The sequence below is a fragment of the Leptonychotes weddellii genome, chromosome 5 (assembly GCF_054177405.1).
Source record: "Leptonychotes weddellii isolate Sample4059 chromosome 5, ASM5417740v2, whole genome shotgun sequence".
NCBI lineage: Eukaryota > Metazoa > Chordata > Mammalia > Carnivora > Phocidae > Leptonychotes > Leptonychotes weddellii.
In genome coordinates, this window is record NC_138373.1 from 118,215,037 (window position 1) to 118,239,974 (window position 24,938).

The following is a 24,938-nucleotide window of genomic DNA, read 5'->3' on the forward strand; positions in this document are numbered from 1 at the left end:
GGAACTAGGAATGCTCTGGAAAAAAAAAAAGTCATCTGATAAATAGTTCAAGAAACTAAGGATGTTTCAACTTAAAAAGCAAAGCTTTTAGAAGTCATACGATAGCCACTGTCAAAGTAAAAGTGGCAATGTGCTGAAGCATCAGTAGATTTTCTTTTTCCTCTGAAAGTCCAGAAGGAAGAACTAGGACTAAATGATGTAAATCCTAGGGAGTCAGGTTTTGTTTCAAATTAAGAAAGAACATACTAATCATCAGACTTAGATATAAATGGGATAGGATGGGCAAAAATTGATGAACTTTCAATTCCTCAATGTTTAGAGAGTGGATGAACATAAATATAAAATACTTCAATCAGTGAGAAGTCAAGTTAAAGGCCCTACAAAGTCCAACTGTCCTCTAAGATTCTGAGAATTTCCCTAACTTGTGAACTGAATGCTACATGTAGTTCATACGATGGGAATTCTGAATAAAGAAGGAGTGATTAGGAGTTTCACAGAGTAAGTAATATTGTAGTCAAGTCTTGAGGTACATGTAGTATTTGGGAAGAAAGAGAAAAGTATTAGTATTTTCCACAATAGAGAATGATGCCAAGATAGGAAGACAGAACTGTTTAAGGGATCTTGAGTAGAGGAACCTGACTGGACTAGAGTGGTGGGTTTTTGTTTTGTTTTGTTTTGTTTTTGTTTTTGTTTGTTTTATTTTTATGGAGTAGTGTTTACTAATATTAAAATACTAGGTAAGAGCCAGAGAGTATAATACCTTCAACGCCTGCCCAAGTTTTGACTTTACCCTAAAGACAGAGAAGCAACTTCAATAAGTAAATTAGGGAGGGGCTGGTATACCAATTATAAAAAAATAACTAGTCAGACAACTGGTTTCAAATTCCAATCTCATTACTCATTAGCTGTCAGAGCCCTCCAAGACCTGACCTCCTTATCTATAAAAGAGGGATAGTAAAGATAATACGATCCATCTCAAAGAGTTGTCATAAAAATTAAATGAGCTACTGAATGTAAGGCCCAGTACATAGTAAGTAACAATAAATGATACCTGTAGTTATTTTTATGACAGAGGGGGGCAGACACGGAGGCAGAGAGAAAGAGAGAGACTTTCCAAATGCCCCAAACACACTACCCCGCTAAATGGTAAATATGAAACAACTACTGATTTGGTCCAATTGAGGCTTAATTGGTCATAAACATATCTTCTTAATCTCTGTCCTTCTAAACTGCTTCAGAACTTTATAAGAAGCTGGAAACAAAGTTAGAAATATTCTTGGATTTCTTTTATTGCACAGTGACAGAATAGTCAGTCAAAATCTGCAAAATGGAGACATGTTTTTATGTTAAGGAATACGCCTGTTAAAAATTAAGTAAACATAAAACCGACGCCCAATTACCCAGATGGCCTATAAGTTCCAATTACCTTTTCTTGAAATTTCATCAGGGCTTTCTGGAATACTTGCGCCTCCTCATCTGTTCCACTTAAGAGCTTTATATTTTCATAGAGAGTCTCATTCAGGACGCGCTCAGACTGAAAATTGAAAAGCATTGTTAAATTATTCGTGCCAGAAGGTAGTATTTTGATTTTTCAGACTTTTCCAAAATTATCAAATATCATGTGTACATACGTCAGATTTGAAAGTAGCTCCTAAGATACCTGCTGCCACCTGCAGGAGCAGGATCAAAAGCAAGCCTATGAAAAACTGAAAGAAAAAAAAAGAAATGGAATACATATTATCCCCAGGGCATTCAGTCACATCTTGGGACATTTGGGCTTAGCGCTTTTTTCTGCAGTCGGGATTGTATTACAGTTGGAATAATAACCGCGTTCTTCATTTATTCTACCCTTTGCCTCAAAAAGCCAATTTGGGGGCCATTAGTAGTCAAAAACATTTGCTTCAAACACTGACCAAGCCAAGTGGTTAGAACAAAAATTTATTGATAGGATTGTAGGCATCAATGTGATGTGGAATGGAGGGAAGTTTGAACATTTAGATGCAATTATCTGAATATTATCTTTCCACTTCTTTCTCTTCATCAAACACAAACTCGCACAAACTTTAAAACAAACTTCAGAGTGAGTTCAAAACAAGTTTTCTACGGCTAGCAGAATCACCTGGGATCCCGTTATAAGTGTACACTCCTGAAACCTGTCTCAGATCTACCAAATTATAACTTTTAAAAAATTTTTTGATTGTTATGTTAATCCCCATACATTACATCATTAGTTCTAGATGAAGTGTTCCATGATTCATTGTTTGTGCATAACACCCAGTGCTCCATGCAGAACGTGCCCTCCTCAATACCCACCACCGGGCCAACCCATCCTCCCACCCTACCAAATTATAACTTTAAAGAATGCAGCCCATAAATTGGTTTTTCTCTCTTTAAAACAAGCTCCTCGAGTAATTAAATCTCCCAAATTAGAAATGAGGCCTTATAGACCAAAAGGCAACCACTAGGGATACTATTAAAATCCTGTTAAGCTCTGTCTTTACCTTCCCTCATAATAAACAAACTGTTACAAAATATCTTTCAGGGACAGACACAATAATACTTATTTTATGAGAGAAACAAGCTTAAATGAGCCCTGTAAATGCTAATGTTAGATTTTAGCTAATAAATATGTCATGATCTTTTTCTAATATTTTTTTCTACATCCATTTATTATTTTCTACTGCACATGTTAAAAGTAAATGTTTGTGGGTTATCCCAATCCAATCCATCTTCCTTGAAGCTTTCTAAGCGACAAATCTGATTACCTCCCTCTTACAATTTTGTTAACGTGGAATATGATTTGGCGCCATCCATACTCAGACCCATCTCCCATCATTTACTAAAAACAGCCTCTGTCACACTCCAGCCATACCCAAGGCCTTGTCATACCCTAAACGTGCCAGCATCATACGGCCAGCCTCGCTCGCTGGAAAGCCCATCACCCCCTCACCCACACAAACACCTTTCTCATTTCTGCTTCCAGCTTGAAAGTTCTCTCCTCTCCCCTTGTCCTCCTCTTCTTGGGCCATTCACACTGTAGCTAATAGTTGGCTTGTCAGTCTTCCCTAATGGGTTCTAATTGTCTTAATGTCTATGTATCTTTTTAGCACAGTATCTGATATACAGCAGGTACTCAGTAAGAAGGAAGGAAGGAAGGAAGGAAGAAAGGAAGGAAGGAAGGAAGGAAGGAAGGAAGGAAGGAAGGAAGGAAGGAAGGAAAGGAGGAAGGAAGGAAGGGAGGAAGAAAGGAAGAAAGAGAGAAAGGGAGGGAGGAAGGGAAGAAGGAAGGAAGGAAGGAAGGAAAGGAGGAAGGAAGGAAGGGAGGAAGAAAGGAAGGAAGGAAGGAAAGAAGAAAGGAAGGAAGGAAGGAAGGAAGGAAAAAAGAAAGGAAGGAAGGAAGGAAGGACTAAAATTTCTCAGGGCATCCTCTAATCTAAGCTAAAAAATATTAGCTTCTATAATCAACTTCCCTAAATGAAAATTAGAGTTTCATCAATCTTGGCAAGTCCTTTTGACAGACAATGGGAATGGCAGACCATCCTCAGAAGTCCGAAGGCTGGATATTGCGTTTTGTCTGGAGAACTCACCAAGAGAAGCATACAGCGGCTTTCTTTAACGGCGCCACAGCATCCCAGGAAACCCAGAATCATGATGATAGACCCCACAGCAATCAAGATGTTCACAGAAATATAGGGGCTAGTGGCAAAATCCCCAGAGTTGAGAATCTGAAAATAAAAAAGAGATTAATGACAGAAAATCCCTTTCTTCAATGTCAGTTGTTCAACAAATATACACTGGGTACTTAGTATGTGCCAGGCCCCATTCTAGCACCTTGAGATACTTCAGTGATCTACAGAAGCAAAAAAATCCCTGCTTTCAAGGAACTTACATTCTATTGGGGTGTTACTTACCTGAATAACATTTCCAACTTATATTTTTCTAAGATGATATATTGGATGCTGTATGTAAGAAATGCAATAGGCTTTTAAAATGCCAATTATTTTTAAAAGCTTAGAAGGATAGGTACTTTCACCCGTGATGTGACCTTCGGTTTGCATATTTTGTGTTTTATACATAAGAGTCACATAGTAAAGCATGTGTTTTTTATGGCAATTTAATTATTTAAATTAGAAAGGCAAGTTCCTCAAACTACCAAGAGACCCAACAATATGAATGAATCTTAAAAAAACATTATGGTGAGCTAAATGAGCCATATTCAAAAGAGTGATTGCTGTATGATTCCATTTATATGACATTCAAGAATAGGTAACTCAGAAATCAGAGCAGTGCTTGACTTTGAGTAAGACAGGAAGGAAAGAAGGAACTGACTGCAAAGGGATATGAGTAAACATTTATGGGTTGATAAAAATGCTTTGCATGTTGTTTGTAATAGTAATCACACAGGTCTATACATTTGTCAAAACAAACTAAAATATTTAAACTAAGAAAATAAGTCTAGATCTTGATATTCCACAGAATTCTATCTCCTTGTCCCCAGAAGGTAGGGTCTTTAGAGTCTTCAGAAACTCTTTATTTTGCCTGTTAATCAATGGGATATTGAGGAAAACATCCTAGGGCTCCTTATATGGGCTTGGGCTGCCCTTCCTGCGTAATTCAGTTCTTCTCTCCAGCAATACACATACTCTGCTTCATCACCTTCGTGATCCCTAGCCTCAATTTACCACTTGTCCTCCAGATAAATCACAAGCGAAAAGTGAAGCCTCGTGCCTATACTGTTCATGAGCGCTCCTTGAACCTCATCCATCTTGTCTGATCTCTATCTACTGGGCTATTTCCAGGGAGAACACTCGTTGTTAAACTAACTCAGAGACTCTGCCTCCTAGATTCTGCTGCACAGCATGTGGGTCAGCTCCCTTAACAGGAAATACATTAAAAAAACCAAACAAACTACTAATAATGATGTGTACGTTTTTAAAGACTTTAAAAACCAGCTCATAGCCTAGAGGAAAGCTTCATTCAACAATCAATAGGAAGGAATGTGCTGAAACTGTAAAAGCATTAAAACAAAGATTTATACTCTAGTCAGCGTCCTTATATATAAACTAAGGTTCTAACCCTGGACTAGTCAACTAATCCTGTGAAAGGAAACTGGGTCACCCTCTGTAATCGCTGAGGCCCCCTTTGTCTCTAAGAGTCTATACTTACAGGTAATGCTTCAACTTACATATTTAGAAAGCTTGGTTCTGTCCTAAAGATTTTTTGTTTGTTTTTCAGGTTTTTTGTTTATTTGATTGCTGTTTGCTTGTTCATATTGGAGCTAAGAAATCGGTTTTGTTAATAAACATGCATGGCACCTGGGTCAAAGTAGATAATGACCAAAAAAAGCAGCATTAGGAAACCCCCTCTCCCCACTCACCATCAAACACCGCCCTAGAAGGTCATGGCCACTGCAGGTAAACCAGAAGGCGTCTGAGAGGGGTAAGTCACTGTGTGCGTTGTCAGAACTTGGCTTACAGGCCACACAGAAATAACAGGTCAAATACCGACAGGTGGGACAGCAGAGTGCAGCCAGGCAATGAGGCAGTTCTATAAGACTGGTGTGGGCAGCGTGATCCCCTGCCAGAGACTGGCCGGGAGGCAGTGTGTTGGATGCCTGGGCGGTTGCTGTTCCAAGCCCAGCCCAACAGGCAAGAAATGGAAATCTGAGTTCAGGTGTTTGCTCCAGGAAAAGGACAGCAGAGTTTTAAAAGCTGTCTTGGATGAACAGTGTCTGTGTGTGTTAAGACAAAGGGAGAATTTCTAATGGCTGAACCTTGAGGGAGAGGGCTCAGGGTGTTCTGTGGATTCTAAGAGATCACCTGAGACTAGAATGGCTGCGCCAAAGGCTTTGCCTCGGGTCACTGAGTTTCCCTGAGGGAAAACAAAGTGTCCTAATGAGAGACCCTTTCAGCACAAAGAGATATGCTAAAAGTTGTGCACAAAGACCGCCCTGACATTCTTTCTTTTTGCCCTCATGCTCAATGCTTTTCCCTCTAAAACTGTTGCCTCTGTCTCTCCACTACTAAAATTCAGTTCTTTGCAGTCTCGATTCTTTGTCACTGACTTCAGATAAAGATAAATCAAGCCAATTTCACAGAAGTCAAGCTGGTTAGGGGTGTCCTAGCAGATCCAGACTTTCATCCAGGGCTCGAGGCTGACAGAGCACAAGAGTCAAAATGCACCCGAAGATGCTTCCTCACTCTGAGTTCATTCCATGTCCCCAGACGTGGAGCCCCACCCTCTCAAGGACAACAATTTTCCTTTAATACGTTCAATGTGTGGAATTTCTTAACAGACTAAACACCAAAGTTGTTTACCAGAAGCACTTGGGGGAAAGAAAGTGTTCCCATATCAACCAGAAATAAAATAAAATAAAAGACAGGCTGCACACATATCTTAAAAAGGCCAAAGCACCCTCTGAATAGGTGGCTGTTTAATGTCTATGCTTAATTATGCGTCCGAAAGTCAAACATCAGCTTCTAGACACCAGAGATTCAGCACATCTTCAAATACCCTTCTTGAGTTCAAACCCAGAGCCCAAGGCCACCAGGAAGTCACAGTTAACATTTATCAGTACAAAATCAGAAATGAAATCCAGATGGGCTAGGATGTTAGCAACTAGTTGCCACACCTGTCCCCCACCCAATTTCGTCACCGTGGGTAGGCGCACAATGAGGAAGCTGGTAACGGCTACTGTGATTCCTTGGGTTCTCCAAGGGTAGAAAGCCGATTTTAAAAAGAGAAGAGGAGACAGAGAAGGAAAGGAGGGAGGGAGGGAGGGAGGAAGGGAGAGAGAGAGGGAGGGAGGGAGGGAGGGAAGAAAGAAGGAAAGAAGGCAGGCAGGCATGAAGGGAGGAAGAGGCAGAAAAGCCACCCAGTTGAGGAAAGGAATCAGAATAGATGTTAATTTGCTTTTAATCTTTCTGACAACAAGGCTGTCTCCAAAGGCATTTAGCTTCATCACGGCATAATAAGTTTTTGTAGAAAATACATTACTTTAATTGCTGGCTTAATATATCTTAATAATTATCAAATAAGGATCAAAATTCCTCTTAGAGGCAGAAACTTTATTTGGGCAAATAAATACCTTGAAAAGGCTCTAGCAGTGGAAGATGGGATCCTGAATAGCGGCAAGGGCCCAGACCACAGAGAATAAGGGAAGTGCCGTGCATGCGGTTAAGAATAATAATTTGGGGGGTGGAGTGCCCCAGAGAAGAAGGGGGAGAGTAGAACGGAAGCAGGGGAGCCAGGAAATGATGCCAGCTGTTGTGTTGGGTAAAACCAAAGGAGAAGCTCGCGCCTTCCCCTTTTTTCCCTCAGGCACTCTCTCACGTCCGCAAAGGTGTATGTGGTGCAGAACAGAAAGAGCACGCACGCGTGCGATCCAAACACTGGAGCCAGAATTAACTCTCTGAACTAAACTTCGTCCTGACCTGTGACATCTTGGTGAGAGCTTTGCCAAGGGCATGGAATGGGGCGTGGTGAAGGGGCTCGTGCTAATCGATAGCAAGAGGCTGGACACCCCCAGCCAATGAGTCACCCTAGCGGGACCAGCCCCTTACTGTTCTGAGGAGTCACCCTCGATGCCGGTTGGCACAGGTAATTACCAACCATCTTTGTACCTTGTTGCCTTTAAAACACAGATTCAAATTCTTCTTCTCCAAGAGAACTTCTCATCTTCTTTACTTTTGGACCACCCTCCCACCTTGGGATCAGCCGAATGATGGTCAGTACCTCGTACTAGAGACATTGGTGTGGAGGAATGGTACCCCGTATCCTCCAGCTACACTTCAGGCCGGCCTTCTGCCAATAACGAAGGAGCTGGATTTCCACTCTAGCCCCTTCTGACCTCCACGTTCATGGCAATCTTCCTATCTTTGAAATAACACCTCTCCATTCTCCAGAAGGATTGATCCATGCCTAGCAGAGTGCCAGGCACATAGTGAGTAATTTTGATTAATTAAATTGAATTAAATTATAAAATCATATACCAGCACAAAGGACTACATCAGGCAGTTAAGGAAAAGGCTATGGAAATATTTATATTATTATTGTCATTACTTTCATCACTATAAGAGAAATAAACTACTTTGGGAGCAGAGAAGCTTCTATCTATTTATTTACCTCTTGACCATCTTTGCTAACTCGTATCCAAATTGCTGCTCCCAGGATCAAGATGCCACATAGCTGCAGAAAGAAAAAAAAAAAATGTTAGAGGACAACAGAGACAAACTGTGACTCTGAACACATCCCTGGACGTCTGGTCACCGTGGCTTACCATTTATTATACATTACCACCTAAAAGACGTAAATCTGGCATATTCATGTGTAGGTAACTGCTAAAGCATTTCACTAAAATTGGTAAATTGGTTAAGAATAATTGTGTTTCCCGTCCACAGTCCATTCATGGGTCTACAGACAAGAAGTCATCACCCTTACGGGGGAGGGGAACAATGATTTTTCATGTTTCAATGCTAACTCTGTGTTTTTGCTAGATTAAAATATATGAAAGATAAGTTACAACAGTTTAAAGACAAAATATCTTTACTAGACCCCTGGGTTTGTCTCAGAAGCTGTCTTGGACCAAACAGGAAGAAAAAAACTAATTATCAAACATTCCTTCAAGATTCTAGAAGCAAGAAGTTGGGATAGACAGGGAACAGTAGTACATTGGACAAAATCTGCAGGTAAGCAACAAGGGTTTACAACACTTTTTGTACCCAAATAAACTCTTTTAAAAATAAGCTCTTTTAGGTCGTAAAGCTTACCCAGAGAGGAGGAACAATGGGCAACAGTATTTAAACTCTTAAATGCATTTAATGACTTTCCCAGATTATTTAATTTGGACCAAGTCCAGCACATAAAATGTGAAACACATTTTACTTTTGTGTAAGGAAAACCCTTGTCTTTCAAGATTTGATTTTGTTTTGTTTCATTTCAGACATATATATGTTATAGCCTCAAAAAAAAAAAAATAAAAGATCTATTATTAAAGAGAGATGTTGAGAACAAGTTTGATAACAGCAGACACAGCAGCCCTTGCAAGATTTTCTAGACTGTTCCGGCCATGGGGTGCTCTGACAGAGAAATTCCTGAGTCCTCGGAAGCTCGCTGACCTTATCGTATCATTGCTGTTGTGCTTGGTTGAGCGATATGCCTGCCATCTCAAAACGGCCGGCTCAGGGGCGCCTGGGTGGCTCAGTCGTTAAGCGTCTGCCTTCGGCTCAGGTCATGGTCCCAGGGTCCTGGGATCGAGCCCCACATCCGGCTCCCTGCTCCGCGGGAAGCCTGCTTCTCCCTCTGCCCCTCCCCCTGCTCATGCACTTGCTCTCTCTCTCTCAAATAAATAAAATCTTTAAAAAAAAAAACAAAAACGGCCGGCTCACTTTTAACGGCTTCTCATTAAGTCTGCCGTGCATGTAGAGTCAAAGGCTTTTAAGGAATAGGGAGTACCATGAGCAGCTGAAAAATCAGAGAATATCCGTGTTGCCTAAAAGATTTCAAAAAAGTCATCTAGGTTCAAACCCTTCATCTCAGGTAAAGGAGCTAGAACCCCGAGAGATAACAGTCCCGTCATGAAAATCCAGCACCACTCCTAATCCAATCCTGCCCCTCAACATGCTTCAACTCTTACAAAATAACAAAGGCAATGGAAAACCAAAGCTTTTTCTCAAATCACCAAAATAACCTACACAATTTAATTATCTTATAAGCACACACTGGCATACACCATAAAATACAAACCATTGTAAAGACAGCTTTAGAGCCTGAAAACCCTCAGTTTTTCTCCCCCTTTCCACTAAATCCTAATTTCACTTGCAGATGGAGATAAATGCTCATTTTAGTAGTTCTGTGTTAATAAATAAGTCTGTAAGGATTTATGTTGAATGATAATGAGACCCCCAGAGATTTTCAGAATTTACAGCAGTTGGATTTTTGTTTGTTATTTCATTTGTTCACTGGTATTTTCTTTTTCTTCTCAAGTATATTTACATTGATTATCTTAATAGTAGCTCTGGCTTTTAGCTTTAACTGAACATAGCACTAATTATCCAAATAGCTATTATGATTATTATCCTCATCCGATATTTATTTATGAGACTATCAGTGAGAAAACTGTAGAAACTCCTAGAGACTAAGGCTGTGGTTTTTTAAACCCTTAACTTTTTTGTTCATCTCTGTGTGCTTTAGTTTAACTTTTCAATCCTTTCAGATATCAAGTCATTGATTTCATTGACTTCAAAGTCATATTTCATTGACTTCAAAGTCATATTTCATTGACTTCAATGAAATCAACCATATTTTCCCTTCAAATGGTAACTTTTAGTCTTCTCAGCCACCAATGTCATCTGTAACACTAACTTTAAAAGAAGGAGTATCAAAACCACAACACACTATTACACACCTATCGAAATGGCCAAAATCTGAAACACTGACAACCCCAAATGCTGACAAGGATGTGGAGCAACAGGAACTCTCATTCAGTGCTGATAGAAATGCAAAATGGTACAGCCACTTTCAAAGACAGTTTGGCAGTTTCTTACAAAACCCAACATACTCTTACCCTATCGTCCACCAATCATGCTCCTTGGTATTTATCTAAATTTATGTCCACACAAAACCTGCACAAGGATATTTATAGCAGCTTTATTCACAATTGCTAAAACTTGGAAGCAGCCAAGATTTCCTCCAGTAGGTGAATGGATGGATAAATAAACTATGGTACATCTAGACAAGGGAACGTTATTCAGCACTAAAAAAAAAAATGAGCTATCACACCATGAAAAGACATGGAAGAACCTTAAATGCATATTACTAAGTAAAAGAAGCCAATCTGAAAAGCCTACATACTGTATGATTATGACTCAATGACAATCTGGAAGAGGCCAAACTATGGATTAGTTTTAGATCTTAAAAGATTGGGGGTTGCCAGAGGGGATACAGAATGAATAGATAGAGCACAGACGATTTTTAGGCAGTGAAAATACTCTATACAATATTATAATTCTGGATACATGTCAATGTCATTATACATGTGTCCAAACCCATAGAATGTACAAAACCAAGAGTGAAACCTAATGAAAACTATGGTCTTTGGGTGGTTATGATATGTCAATGGAGGTTCATCAGTTGAAATACATGTACTGCTCTGGTGAGTGATAGAGATAACAGGATAAGCAATGCATGTGTGGGGGTAGGGTATATGGGAAATTTCTGTACCTTCTTCTCCATTTGGCTGTACACTTAAAACTGCTCTAGAAAAATTCAATTTATTTTAAAATTATTTTTAGTAATTAAAAATTAATTTTTAAAAAGAAAAAGAAAGAAGGGCGCCTGGGTGGCTCAGTTGGTTAAGCGTCCCGACTCTTGATTTCAGCTCACCCTGCTCACATGCTCTCTTTCTCTCTAAAAACGGAAGGAAGGAAGGAAGGAAGGAAGGAAGGAAGGAAGGAAGGAAGGAAGAAAGAAAGAAAGAAAGAAAGAAAGAAAGAAAGAAAGAAAGAAAGAAAGGGAAAAAAAATAAAGAATATCCAATTATTTTAGAAGTCAAGAATATTTTGTCCAATTTCAATCTTTACAATTCGCTAAATTTTCTTAGAAATTTTCAAGTTGGATAAACTCTCATTTCAATCCCTATCTATCTTTTCTTCCAACTTCATCTTAAAAACAAAAGAAATGCATGTTTAGAATATGCCATTCTCATCTTAATGAAGAATTTAGTATAAAAATCAGTCTTAATTTAAATTATTAAATGTTATACTGACTTTAAAAGTAAATGGATTTTCTATCTAGAATAATAATTCTAGAGTCATGATTGATATTAACCTATTTTATCCCAACTGTTACCAGACTGGCTATCATAATGGTTCTCAGAGCCCTTTTCCAGTTTGGCTTTAGGTCCTTGTCGCCCAGCCTACTTATACTGTTTAAATAATTGAGAGTATAAATTAAGATATAAGTATCTAGCTCTGTCCTACTTTCTGTTGACCAGGTTGTAAAAGGAAATGAGTTGATACTTTGGGCCACCAACTCAGCAGACAGTGGACACTGCAGAACTGACCTGGCCTACTGTCCCCAAGGCCTACCTTCCGGTTCCTCCTTGAAGGCAGTCATTGTGGTTATCAGTCAGCTCCTATATCTTTCTTTTTATGGAATTAGGATGCAGTTGGTCTGAGCCAACATTCTAAAAAATTAGGCAATAATTTTGATGTTTGCTTATGAGCATGCTATGGACTGAATTACATCCCCACTAAATTTACAAATCAAAGCCCCACCTGCAGTTTGTATTTTGAGTTTGGGCTTTTAGGAGGTAATTAAGATTAAATGAGGCCATCAGGGTGGGGTCCTAATCCAATATGATTGATGACCTTATAACAGAGGAAGAGATCTCTCTCTCTCTGCACAATGCATGGAACAAAAACCATGTGAGGACACAGCAAGAAGACAACCATCTGCAAGCCAGGAAGAGAGCTCTCACCAGAAACCAAATCGACTGGTGCCTTGATCTTGGACTTCTAGCCTCCAGAACTAGGAGAAAATAAATTTCTGTTGTTTAACCCACCAAGCCCAGGGTATTTTGTTAGGGCAGCCCAAGCAGTCTAAGACAGGGCACAAGTTGACAACTATAAAGTGTCAGGAAGAAAAAGGGAAGCACCATCTAGAGCAAAGATAAAAGGTATAGAACCAGCTGATTTGTCCTCTTCTTGGATACGGCGTCCGCCAATCATCCCTACTCCCTCCCTCTCAATTCTATCCTTTGATTTTATCACGGTGTATTTGAAGGATGTTGAAAATGGAAGAAAGTGCGTAGCACTCTGCTAGGGGGAAGTGTGGATCATGAGCTCTATCATTATTGGCCCAGAATGGACACTTTTTGGATAAGCTTAAGGGAAAGTTTCCTGTACTGCTCCTGAAAGGTTGTAAAAGAATAAGGGGCACCTGGGTGGCTCAGTCGTTAAGCGTCTGCCTTCGGCTCAGGTCATGGTCCCAGGGTCTTGGGATCGAGCCCCGCATCGGGCTCCCTGCTCCGTGGAGAGCCTGCTTCTCCCTCTCCCGCTCCCCCTGCTTGTGTTCCCTCTCTCACTGTGTCTCTCTGTCAAATAAATAAATAAAATCTTTAAAAAAATAAAAAATAAAAAAATAATAAAAAATAAAAGAATAAGAAAATATCCAAATGCATAACCTGGATAACTCCAAGATTTGTTTTTATGGTAACCCCACCACACCTCTGGCCATGAATGCAGGAAGGAAGGATTCCAAGAGCCCTAACAATTTAGGACCGTACTACTGTTGTTGATTTTCAAGTTTCTTTTTTTAATAAACATTTATTTGAAAGTCTAGTTCCATGGCATTGTGGTAAGATGAAGCAGAGCACGCCATTGTTGCCTGTGAGAATTGTTTTTTATACTAAATTATCTTTTTTTTTTTTTTTCCATTTATTGTGTCTTCTTCAGGAATACAAATTGTTCTGGTTTTCCATTCTCTGCTCTACCTTCTTCCACCTCACTTATCTCTTTTTGATTTTCCTCTGGGAGGTTTTCTCAATTTGGGATTCTATCTCACGGTCTCCATTTAATGTTTCTGGAGTGGATTTTAACTCTATCATTTGGTTTCTGGTTTATATGAGGTACTTCTTTAGTTTACCCATTTTTCTTTTCATCCCATTCTGTGCTTTTCCAGTTAGCTTTTTCTTCTCTCCCGGTCTCCATCCTCTGTTTCGTAGGGAGTTGTTTTCTGCCATTGCACTGCGGATGCCAATTCCCAGATCCTTGCTCCATGATGTTGGAATGTTTCTTTCAGGGATGTGTGCTTGTCCTCTGAGGTTTCAGAGTGACATTCCCTGTCACTGTTCAGCAGTCTTTATTAGGACTTAGGCTGGATTTTCTCTTATTCGTCCTTGAATAAGATGAGACCCATTCTGATGTATTCATGGAGAGTAGGGTTTGCACTTTGCCTCACTCAATGACGTGACGGTGATTCTCAGACCTGTTGGAGGAGAGCTTGCTGGGCCTTCTCTCTACAGGTATGGCCTAATGCAGCTGATTTACTGACCTGGCCTCCTAGCACTCACACACTATCTGCTTTTCTGATGCTCTACACCAGTGGAGTTAATTAAAAACTTCAATTCTCAGCAGGCTCTGCCCTCATGGTTTTTCAGCCCCAAATGACTGATTACTTGCTGTATCAGTGAGTGGTAAGCACACAGCGAAGTGTCTCTATAGTTGCCTTCATGTGTCTCTTCTGAACCCAGTAAGTAAGCCAAACACCCAGTACAACTGCTGCAAATTCTAATTTTAAGTAGCTCTAAATTTAGGAGAAAGAAATCAACCACATTTCTTTCTGACATAAATAGGGTCTGGGTAAATGTGCTTCAGGTTATCTTTGCTGCACTAAAGTATAAAATCACTAAAATGTACATAACTTCAAATTAGGGAAAGAGAGTTGGATGTTCAGCATTTGATTAGCATCCTAATGTTTCTGAATCATAAAATGGATGCAAATTCAGGGGGCGCCTGGGTGACTCAGTCGATTCAGCATCTGCCTTCGGCTCAGGTCATGATCTCAAGGTCCTGGGATGGAGCCCCATGTCCAGCTCTTTGTTCAGTGGGGAGTCTGCTTCTCCTTCTCCCTCTGCCCCTTCCCCCACTCGTGCCCTCTCGCTCTCTCAAATTAAAAAAAAAAAAAATGATGCAAATTCAGGAATGTTTTTATCACTTTGAGTCAAAAGTACAACCTGCAGACCTGTACATACATTTGCAGGGCCTGGGGCAAGGACACAAAGAACAAACAGTCCACAGACTACAGGTCTCTATATTGAGAAGTTATCATTCATGGTAATAAACATATAGAAAATGTTTCCTATCATCCGACCTTGACAAATGTGCCCACTTAATGACCTGGAGGACAAGATTTGCTTTTGAATTCTCTGACTCCTTCCAGTCTGGAGTCTGCTATCAGCAGGGGGAGGCCTGGGGAGAGCCAGCCTGCCCACTGGCCCTCACTCCAGGCTCTGTCCTGAACTCCGAGGGATAAAACAGGAATGGCTGTGGATCCGTCAGCCTGCAAGCCAGCCCTGGTCCAACCTGCTCCCATTCCGGCAAACAGTGCCCCCTTGATCATACCATGGAGAAGTGTCTGGGCAGACCCTGGAAACAGGTTTGGAGCCATTTGGGCAGGGAAATTGGGGGTCTCAAGTCCCACAGCGTGGAGGCCAGGCTCAGGGTGAACACAGTTCTCTAGCCCCACAGATTCCTTGACCCATGAGGCCAGAGGAGGGCCGGAGTAGGGCTAAAATTATATTTCAGTTTTTAAAGCCAATTACGTATAAAATATTACCACCCCGGACTCTAATACTTTTTTTTTTTTTTAAAGATTTTATTTATTTATTTGAGAGATTGAGAATGAGAGAGAGAGAACACATGAGAGGGGATAGGGTCAGAGGACGAAGCAGACTCCCTGCCGAGCAGGGAGCCCGATGCGGGACTCCATCCAGGGGCTCCAGGATCATGACCTGAGCCGAAGGCAGTCGCTTAACCAACTGAGCCACCCAGGCGCCCCGGACTCTAATACTTTTAAACTAAAAAGCAATATGATGGTTGGAATTGGGGGAAATTGCATTAACTGAACTATTATTGCATGTGAGTCCTTGGTTATAGGCTCTCAGAAAGTATTTTATTTCATCTTCATAATTAACTCTGCTGGATAAAATTATCATCCTCATTTCACAAATACAGAGACTGGGGCACAGAAAAGTCAAGGAACATGTTTCCGGCCACAGAGCAATATGGAGTGAAGTCAGGATTTGGATCTCAAGTCTGTCTGCTTACAAAATACGCTTTCCTTCTTTCCATTCCCCTCATCTGTGCTAGAAGAATTTCTGCCTCCATCATATTTCTTGCCATCTTATTTCCTCCTCTATTTCAGAATTCAACATTGGAACTGATTTCTCACTATGCACTGTAGTTTCATATTTTTGTCTCATAAAAATGTCATACAATGTTGGTGGAAATGTCTGTTTCTTAAACATTTCTTTAACATTATTCTGAATTCTTTTCTATGCCTTAATTCATTTAACCTTCCCAACAACTCTGTGAAGTAGATATTGCTACTACCCCAATTTTATAGATGAGGAACTCTAAAGCACAGAGAGATCAACACATTTCCCCAAGGTCACACAGCTAGTGAGGAAGGAGTGGAGGTTCAGCCTGAACTCTCAACCCCTGGGCTTAGATGCCTTTTGTCATGGTTACAGTTCCACACGGACTGCAGAGTGAAGGGAAACCACTGTATTTATCAAGTTCACACGTTACAGTCATAGTCAGGTCTCTGTCCTGGGAGATTTCATCAACCGACAAGATGAAGTATCATTGGGCCTGATTTTTTTTTCAGCTTCCCCTATCTCAGTTATGTCTGCCTTGACTCTCTTCATTGCTCTCGGCCCAGCCACCCAGGCGACCCAGGCGACCCAGGCACGGCATAAAATACAAGGAGGAACATCAAAATTCTGATTCCTGGACTCTCTCTCCAAGTTCTGACTTCCTTCTGCTCTCTTCAGAGGGCTTCAGGCACGGGCATCCTGCAGTTGCTGATACATTCGGCTTTTACAACCTGGCTCCTTCTTCTCGCCTTACCGCATTTGGGATCAGTCATGTGACCTCACTCCGCTTTCCTTCCTTCCCACGGGGCTGGCCTCTCGGTAGCTAGCTCTTCGCCTCTCCGGGCGGTTCCACTGCAACCCTGGGCCAGCGGAAGGCTCTGTGTCCAGTGCTTACCCAGAACAACTGCCATACCCCAGCATCTGCAATACTCCCCAGCCTAATCTATCTGAGAGGAGCATAAGGAAACGGGCGGCTCATCTGTTCTGACACAAGACTTGGAGAATAGATTTTGTACCTGGAATTTTATTTATTTACATACTCATTTACTTCACCAATATTTCATCTGTATGAAACCTCCAATTTCACTGTGACTCACATCAAACGCTAGCCTCGGTGATTAAGAACGATTTCCACTTTCACATGTTTTTCTTCAATTGCTAATTCTGACAAATGGAAATTGCTGCATATTTATGTGACACATCTCAAGTTCTCTCCCAAAAGAAACTGTTATGTTTAGCTTACATGACCATATGCATATCTCAGAGATATTTCAACATCTGGCCCAACTTTGCAAAGGCTTAGTTTTGCAAGTTACACCGGAAAGAATGTATTTGAACACATAAGGCCATGGATATCTATAAGGAAACCACAACAGTGGGACTGTTAAACTCGTTGCTTAAGTAAACTTTAGGAATGTGACAAATTGCTAATTTCCTATGAAGGATCATAAAATTCCAATGGAGAACTCTGGGTTGGGATAGAGGAGAGAGTAGAAATAGCAGAGGTTCCCTAACCTCAGGGACTCCTGCTGTCTAAATTTTGAATAAAACTATTGATGTCACCTGTTGGCTGAGAAGTCATCACTGTTCTTTACCGCCATTGCTCTTATTCAAAGACTCCATTTCGAGATGTGTCATATAGAGATTGTAGGTCACACTGATATGCGGATGGGAAGAACAAGGCCTTTTACCCCAGGGAAGTTAGAAATATCTAACTGAAATCTAATGCATCAGAAAGACTTTGTCTTCATTATCAGAAAAACAAAGAGATAATGGGGACCATAAAATAATCAGAGAATCCGGGGAAAGCAGTGACAATATCTGGGTACAGCACGGTACAGATCTCTAATCTTAAATATATAATCCTGAACCTATAACATGCCCCTTGCCTAATCTCTCTTTGTCATTTCAGCCTAAAATTCAGATTTCAAATTCCTGGGTAGCTCCTTAATGAAACACTGACTTCTAATGTATTCACAATCTTTGTGAATGCACTTTGTATGCTGTTTTTATACAACAGGAACTAGGGAAATAAGCCTGGAACATCTTGTCATACCAATGGGGAAGAAGTTATGCTATTAAGATCACGTCAAAAGGACTCAGGAGCCAACTTGAAGATGCTCCCCAATGGCCAAAGATAAAATAAATTGCATATCAACAAAGAAAAGGATAAGAAATGCTTGCTTATTACTGTTGCATGATACCAGAAAATTAACTCATCATTTTGAAATCAGTTAAGTAAAAAGTAAGAAGCATTTATGCTGCCTTTTTTTTTTTTTAATAAAAACTGGGTACTACTGGTAACCAATCAATAAATGCTGGGTTTCTCTTTATTTAAAGTATTCCAGCTCATACATGAACAAAAGGTGATGGAAATAGAATATCACCAATTTGGAACTCTTAATGGACTGTTTCTTAGGTTCTTGAGTGGCAACTAACATCACAAAAAGTGACACGGTCAGACAGTATGTGCCTCCTGATGAAAGAACTCAATATCACTTCTAAAGTAGTTGTGCTCCCCCCAAAAAAACAATCTGAATCTCTTCAAGCTGACAAATGTGATCACTAGATTAGAGATAATACGGAGGACAGGGGAACATGATAAACTATACCACAGGTGTGCAAATAGCAAACATCAGACTGTGGGAAATGTGGTAAGACTGACAACACACATCAATACATAAAATTTCAAGGGGGGAAAAAAGAGATGAGGATGGAAGGAGAACCTAAAGATGAAAATTGACATACAGGATATATCAACCAATAGCAAGGCGTGAACCTTATTTAGATTCTGAAATATCCCTAGGTGGATATTTGATAATCAATTCAGGAAGTCTTATTAAGTTTTTAGTGTGACAATGACATTATGGTTATATTTTTAAAAAAGAATTACTTCTCTTTTAGAGACATATGCTAAAATATTTACAGATGAAATGATGTATCTGGGGTTTGCTTCAAATTGATATAGGGTGGAGAAAGTGAATGAGAGCATGCACACAGAATTGCCTTGATATCCTCACTGTTGGGGCTCAATGATGGGGTTGATCACCCTTTTCTATTCTGTGAATGTTCAAAATTCTCCATAACAAAAAGCTACAAACAAAATCAATCAAAGTACATAGGCATTCCTTTGTTTACATTCTACTCTCAAGGTTTAACGAATTTTAAATATTTTTTTAAATATTTTTATTTATTTATTTGACAGAGAGACAGCGAGAGAGGGAACACAAGCAGGGGGAGTGGGAAAGGGAGAAGCAGGCTTCCCGCTGAGCCGGGAGCCCGATGTGGGGCTCGATCCCAGGACCCTGGGATCATGACCCAGGCCAAAGGCAGACACCTAATGACTGAGCCACCCAGGCGCCCCCAATTTTAAATATTTCAAGCGAAGAAATTTATCAGGACTAACTTTAAAAAACTGGCATATATTCATGACCTATACTTAATATTTGCAAAAGCAGCCTGTTTTTCTAGGGAAAAGAGGAAGTAAAGGGACAGATCTTCTTTATTTTATTTTATTTATTTACATACTCATTTACTTCACCAATATTTCATCTGTACTCATTAGGGCTGCTGACATTGAATGGAAAGTCATTCTGTACAACAAGACTGTATTCCTATAGTTAAACTTAATTAGGTACATCCTTGTTTTAACAGGACAGAAGTTTACCAACATAGAGATACCAGCTGCCTGGTTAAGGTAACCAGGTAAAAAACAAAACCAGAACTCTCTCCTGCCCATTCTGCAAAAGCCATTTCTTTTTTTTTTTAAAGATTTTATTTATTTATTTATTTGACAGAGAGAGAGACAGCCCACAGCCGAGAGCAGGAACACAAGCAGGGGGAGTGGGAGAGGGAGAAGCAGGCTTCCCGCCGAGCAGGGAGCCCGATGTGGGGCTCGATCCCAGGACCCTGGGACCATGACCTGAGCCCAAGACAGATGCTTAACGACTGAGCCACCCAGGCGCCCCCAGGAGCCATTTTTTAAATCCAGCATACAAAATGATTTTTTCATTTAAGGACTTTGGGCTATTTCTACTGATTTACTTCTGAACAATCTTTAATTGCACCCTATATTACTGAAAATAATGTCAATTGTCCAACATCCCAGCCTGCCTTTTACCTTTTGCCTTCCATATCTTATTTTTCCATTTTCTAATATTTAATGCTACTTATCAATTTATTTACTGTCTTATGTCAATAGGCTTTTCAAAAAACCCATACGACCTGCTAAAATACCAACCCTGTTGATTAAGAGGTGGGGTGATGGCACATCAAAATAAGTAACTTTTTAAACCTAGTTTACTAAGTTTCATTTTTCCATGATTAAATAATTGTATTGTTTCCCTCTCAAGTTTTTTATGACCCACTGTTTCTTCTTTGGGTCTCTGAAAATGATCCTTTCCTCATCTTTCTCATCTGACACCCCACCATTCACCTGTTTCAGACCCAGATGTAAAGATTAGGATTCAGGGGCTGGGCTCCGGTGGAATCAGACCAAATTTTTCCCACAAAGTCCTTAAACTAGGGAGGCCTGCATGATATACAACTAAGAATAGTTGTCCTTTAATTAAGGGGTATTTTTTTCCCTCTGTGATTGTTTTGCAACAATATCAAAACATTTATGAAATGTTTATCCTCACAGATCCTGAAGTCCACTTTCTTGAGTCATTGGCTCATTTTCAATTACTGACATAACCAAAAAAAGAACAAACAAATCCAAACAAGTAAATGGAAAATACATTTTCCTCCTCCTCCTATTTCTCTAGTGCAGAGTCTGTTCTCGTTTATGGTATTTGTATCAAGGTCCCCTTTCTTGCCTAAAATTGATAATTAGAAAAAAAACAAAACACTTACCCAGAACAAGAAGTTGAAGATAAACATAGAATATTTTATACAGCCACTCACACCTGCCATGTCAGAAAAAGATCAGGAATCCAAATGCCGTGAATGGAACTGTTCCTTGTAAGACTGTCCTGCAATATTCTCTGGAGTAATTTGCCTGCAGAGATTTCTGTGCCCAAGGCTTCGGAGCAGAAATTGAAAGCAAAGGAGGGGTAGAGGGGAATAATCCAGTTATTAAAGTGGATAAAAAATTAACCACACATTTAAATATCACAAGGGCTATCACTAGGCGAGTATGTTCTTTTGCTTGTCATGGCTCCTGGGGCACTGGGCCAGGATATTTATGATCCTTTCTTAAAAACTGCCTCCTCTAAAGTAAACAGATATCAAGTTAAGGAGTGGCGCTGGATCGGAGAGAGAGTGGCACAGCGATACTGGGTTGTTGGATTTCAGAAACCACAACTTGACTTCCCTGCCCTCCGTTTCCACTATGGGAAAGCAAGACTGTTTTGCTCTGAGATAAAGGGACATTGTGTCTCAATGCAAAATGAGTTGTCAACAATGCAAAATTTCTCCCAGGGGCAATAAAATGCGTTTAGAAATGTGTAAAATCTGAAGGCTTACTCCCTGTCACCTTTCATCCTGAACCCCAGAGTAGTGGGAACCACCATGACATGGACCTGCCTTCCAAAGCTTCTAAATTTATTTCAAAATAAGTCCACGAAGCTGCTATGAATACAGCATAGATAGGGGAAGTGAGGAGTGAGAGGCTGCCCTGCCTATTACAAGACCATTCAGCGTTTATCTTTATTTCTTTACAGTGTAAAGGGGAAAAACATAAAATTCTCAGGAGCCACTCTCTGACGGCCTCATTGTGTTCATTTTATAATGTGTAGCCATGTTGATAGCTCGTTTATTGATAAGGCGGGCACGGAACTTCCCTTCCCCTGATAAGTTACATCCAGCAACAGCTCCTCTCCACCAATTCAGTTTCTGGATTCCTGGTCCTCTTAGACAAAAAATTCAAAATGAGAAGGTGGTCATAGTTCAGTGACCATAGATTGTACAATTTGTTTCTAGTGCTAATAGAAGGCAGCTGTGGCAGGTAAAAGGCAAAATTCTCTGACCTAATCAGGGAGGTGTGGACTGCTTTTGTATAAACAATTTGGCTTATGCTAGTTTCTACATCCTGTGTCTAAAAGAGAGTTCTTTTCTCCCTAAAGAAAAGAACCCTATACTTCAAAATGTGGTTGGGGAAAATAATTCTTTAAAATCTTTGTTAAGTTCTATACAATAAGCAAGCGTGGACCTCTAAGAAACTGAGTCAGTTAAAAGAATATTTTTCTACTTTTCACTGACATACAAAGGTGCTCTTGAAACAATCCCACTCTCTGACTATAAACACAATGTATTTTTATTGTATTGGCATCAATCATATTTAGTGTGAAGGCCAAATTTAGGTTTAGTGCAAAAATAATGGCTTAATATTTAAATAATGAAAATTGTTGGTGTTCTATGTTGTTTCCTCTAGAAAATGGAAATAATCTCACAAACTTCTACTGAGATATTAATGTGGATAGGATTATCCAAAGCTGAAAGAATAAAGTGGTTTTGATTGAGTGAAAAACCAAATGGATTTGAAGTCCTAGAAATGATTATCAGTTAGAGGTAAAAATCAAAAGAAATATATAGATAAAAATGCTGTTTTGTGGACAAGAATGTATCGAGTACTTACCAAATTTCAGTTTAGAATACATTTTTTTAAAAAAAATATGGTATTTAGTTAAATCGTTAAGGAACCCTGAAACACAAAAATCAATGGATGGGTTTTATAGAAAAATTCCTTTTCATAGAAGATTTCACAGTCCAATTCGAAATCAATATGAAACAGTTCACTCCTCTGAATTCCTATCCCAGTAAATTTTATAATCACACAACATTTACCCAAGCTAATAATGTGGAGTCCCTTTGTATTCCTCTTTCTTTCCTGCCCGGTATCCAGTCACTTCTCACAATCCGCTGAGCTCCTAAATTTCCTTCAAATCTGGTTCCTCCATCTCTCGTTTAACTACTGTCATTATCCAACCTGTTATCATCTCTCATTCCACCAGAATCTTAATTAGTTTCCCTGCCAGTCTCTTCCCCCTCCATCTGCCTTAACACTCCAGGATTTTCTTTTTCGTTCCATAATTCTCTTCACAAATACTTATCGACTATGTAATTCCCCTGATTAAAAAACCAATCTAAGGATGGTTTCCTATCACCTACAGGATACGTTCCAGACTTCTTAGAATGACACTGATAGCACAGCGTAGGCAAGCCTCTACCCACCTCCCAGAACTTTCTCCCATTCCTCTCTCCCTGGGCGGCCTCTACTCCTAGGCTCCATATGCATGAGATTGATTCACAGGACCAGAATACATCCTGGGATTTTATGACTCTGTGCCATGTCAGAGTTCTAGGGAACTACCAACATGTTACCCTTCGCCCCTCTCAAAAGATCAATTACCAAATAAGGAAAAATAGTTTCTTTATTTCAGGATTTGTCAGAATCCTAAACCGCTGATATTCTATTCTAAATACATAGCAATTCCCAAATGAATGTGACCCCAGAAAGTATTTTTGAAAGACAGATCCTTGAACCAGTGTTACAGCACTTACTTATAGAAAGGCTGATCTAGACAAACATCCACATTTTACACATAAAAAAAAAAAAGTGAAGCCCAAAGAGATTGAGTAGCCCAAGTCCACAAAACTGGCTAATGGCAGAACTCTTTAGCTCTAGACAGGAGGTCTCATGATGATCAGATCAGTATTCTGTCCACTTGCACCAACTATGTCTTGAGTTATGTAATATGATTATGAATCAGTTACCACCTTAGATCTTGAGAAGTTGTTCTATATCAGGTATTTAACAGTGGGGGGAGGCAGGGCAGAGGTAGGGAGGGGCTGGAGAGTGTCAGTAATATATCTTAGACCCAGAGAAATGCCAGGCCAGGAATGAGAGGCAATGGAGGGTAGGCTATCACAAGAAATGACAACTGAAGAAAAGAGCTGAAGAAAAGTCTAATAAATCAGATAACGTTTTCCTAATGCTGCCATTGTGCCAATTGTTGTCACTCATAGTAAATGCACAGGGTAACTAACACTAGATGAGGATTCAAATCCAGTTAATCATGAAAATACTCTACAAGGCGGTCATAGTAAACTAGGTTTTGATAGCAATATGGGGACACTGGCAGGGAGAAAAGAGAGAGGGATTCCTTGTGTTCAGAGTAGGAAAAAAGGCATGAATAAAACCATCAGGTACCCTCTATAAAATGCAGCATTTTCTCTAGGTCATCAAGCAAATCAGGCATACATTTGGGACTTGAACGAGAAAGCAGACATAGAAAGGAGGTTCATTTTCACCATGATATCATGTTTCCCTCTACAAGATATACGCAATAATTCATTCAACAAATGTATTGAATGCATACAATATTCTAGGCACTGTCCTATATAGATGCTGGAGATACAGCAGTTTCCAAAACAAGATAAAAATCCAGTCCTCATGGGAAATTGTATACAATATACATACAGATATATTGGGTAACTAGATTTTGGAAACAAAAATATAAAGAGGAAGTTATCTTCCCACTACAATGTGAATATAAACAGATGCTCTTTATTATTATTTAAAGATAAATTTGATAGCATATTCAGATAACTTGCCTCTTAGTCATTCATTCAACAAATACTTATTGAACACCTACTATATTCTGAGCCCTGGGGATATGGCAATGAACACACAGAAAATGCTCCTGATCTCCTGAAGTTTGCACTCCAGCAAGGGAGATGACTTCCCCTTTGTATTTTTGTTTCCAAAATCTAGTTACCCAATATATTTGTCATTGGAGTAGGTACTGAAAAATCAAGTCATGTGTTTTGTTTTATTTTAAAGATTTTATTTATTTATTTATTTATTTGAGAGAGAGAGCAGAGCGAGAGAGAGAGCACATGCATGGTGGCCAGGGGCGGTGGGCGGGGGGAGGAGGCAGAGGGAGAGGGAGAAGCAGACTCCCCACTGAGCAGGGAGCCCCACACGGGATTCGATCCCAGGACCCTGGGATCATGACCTGTGACCTGAGCCAAAGGCAGACACTTAACCGACTGAGCCACCCAGGTGCCCCTCATCATGTGTTTTAGAGAAAAGATTTATGCTATTTTATCTTATATA

At 40.0% G+C, this 24,938-nt stretch overlaps 1 protein-coding gene across 1 annotated transcript in view; it reads right to left on the reverse strand.

The window, feature by feature from the left end:
* The window catches only part of TSPAN8 (tetraspanin 8), a 32,219-nt gene extending 11,077 nt beyond the window's left edge, over nt 1-21,142 (reverse strand). The window contains exons 1-5 of the mRNA XM_006732346.3: nt 20,732-21,142; nt 8,125-8,187; nt 3,588-3,725; nt 1,632-1,706; nt 1,427-1,534 (exon numbers count right to left, since the gene is read on the reverse strand). Coding sequence (XP_006732409.1) covers nt 1,427-1,534; nt 1,632-1,706; nt 3,588-3,725; nt 8,125-8,187; nt 20,732-20,791 — 444 coding nt within the window. The 5' untranslated portion in view covers nt 20,792-21,142. The remainder of the gene's footprint in view (nt 1-1,426; nt 1,535-1,631; nt 1,707-3,587; nt 3,726-8,124; nt 8,188-20,731) is intronic.
* Between the last annotated feature and the right edge of the window lie 3,796 nt (nt 21,143-24,938).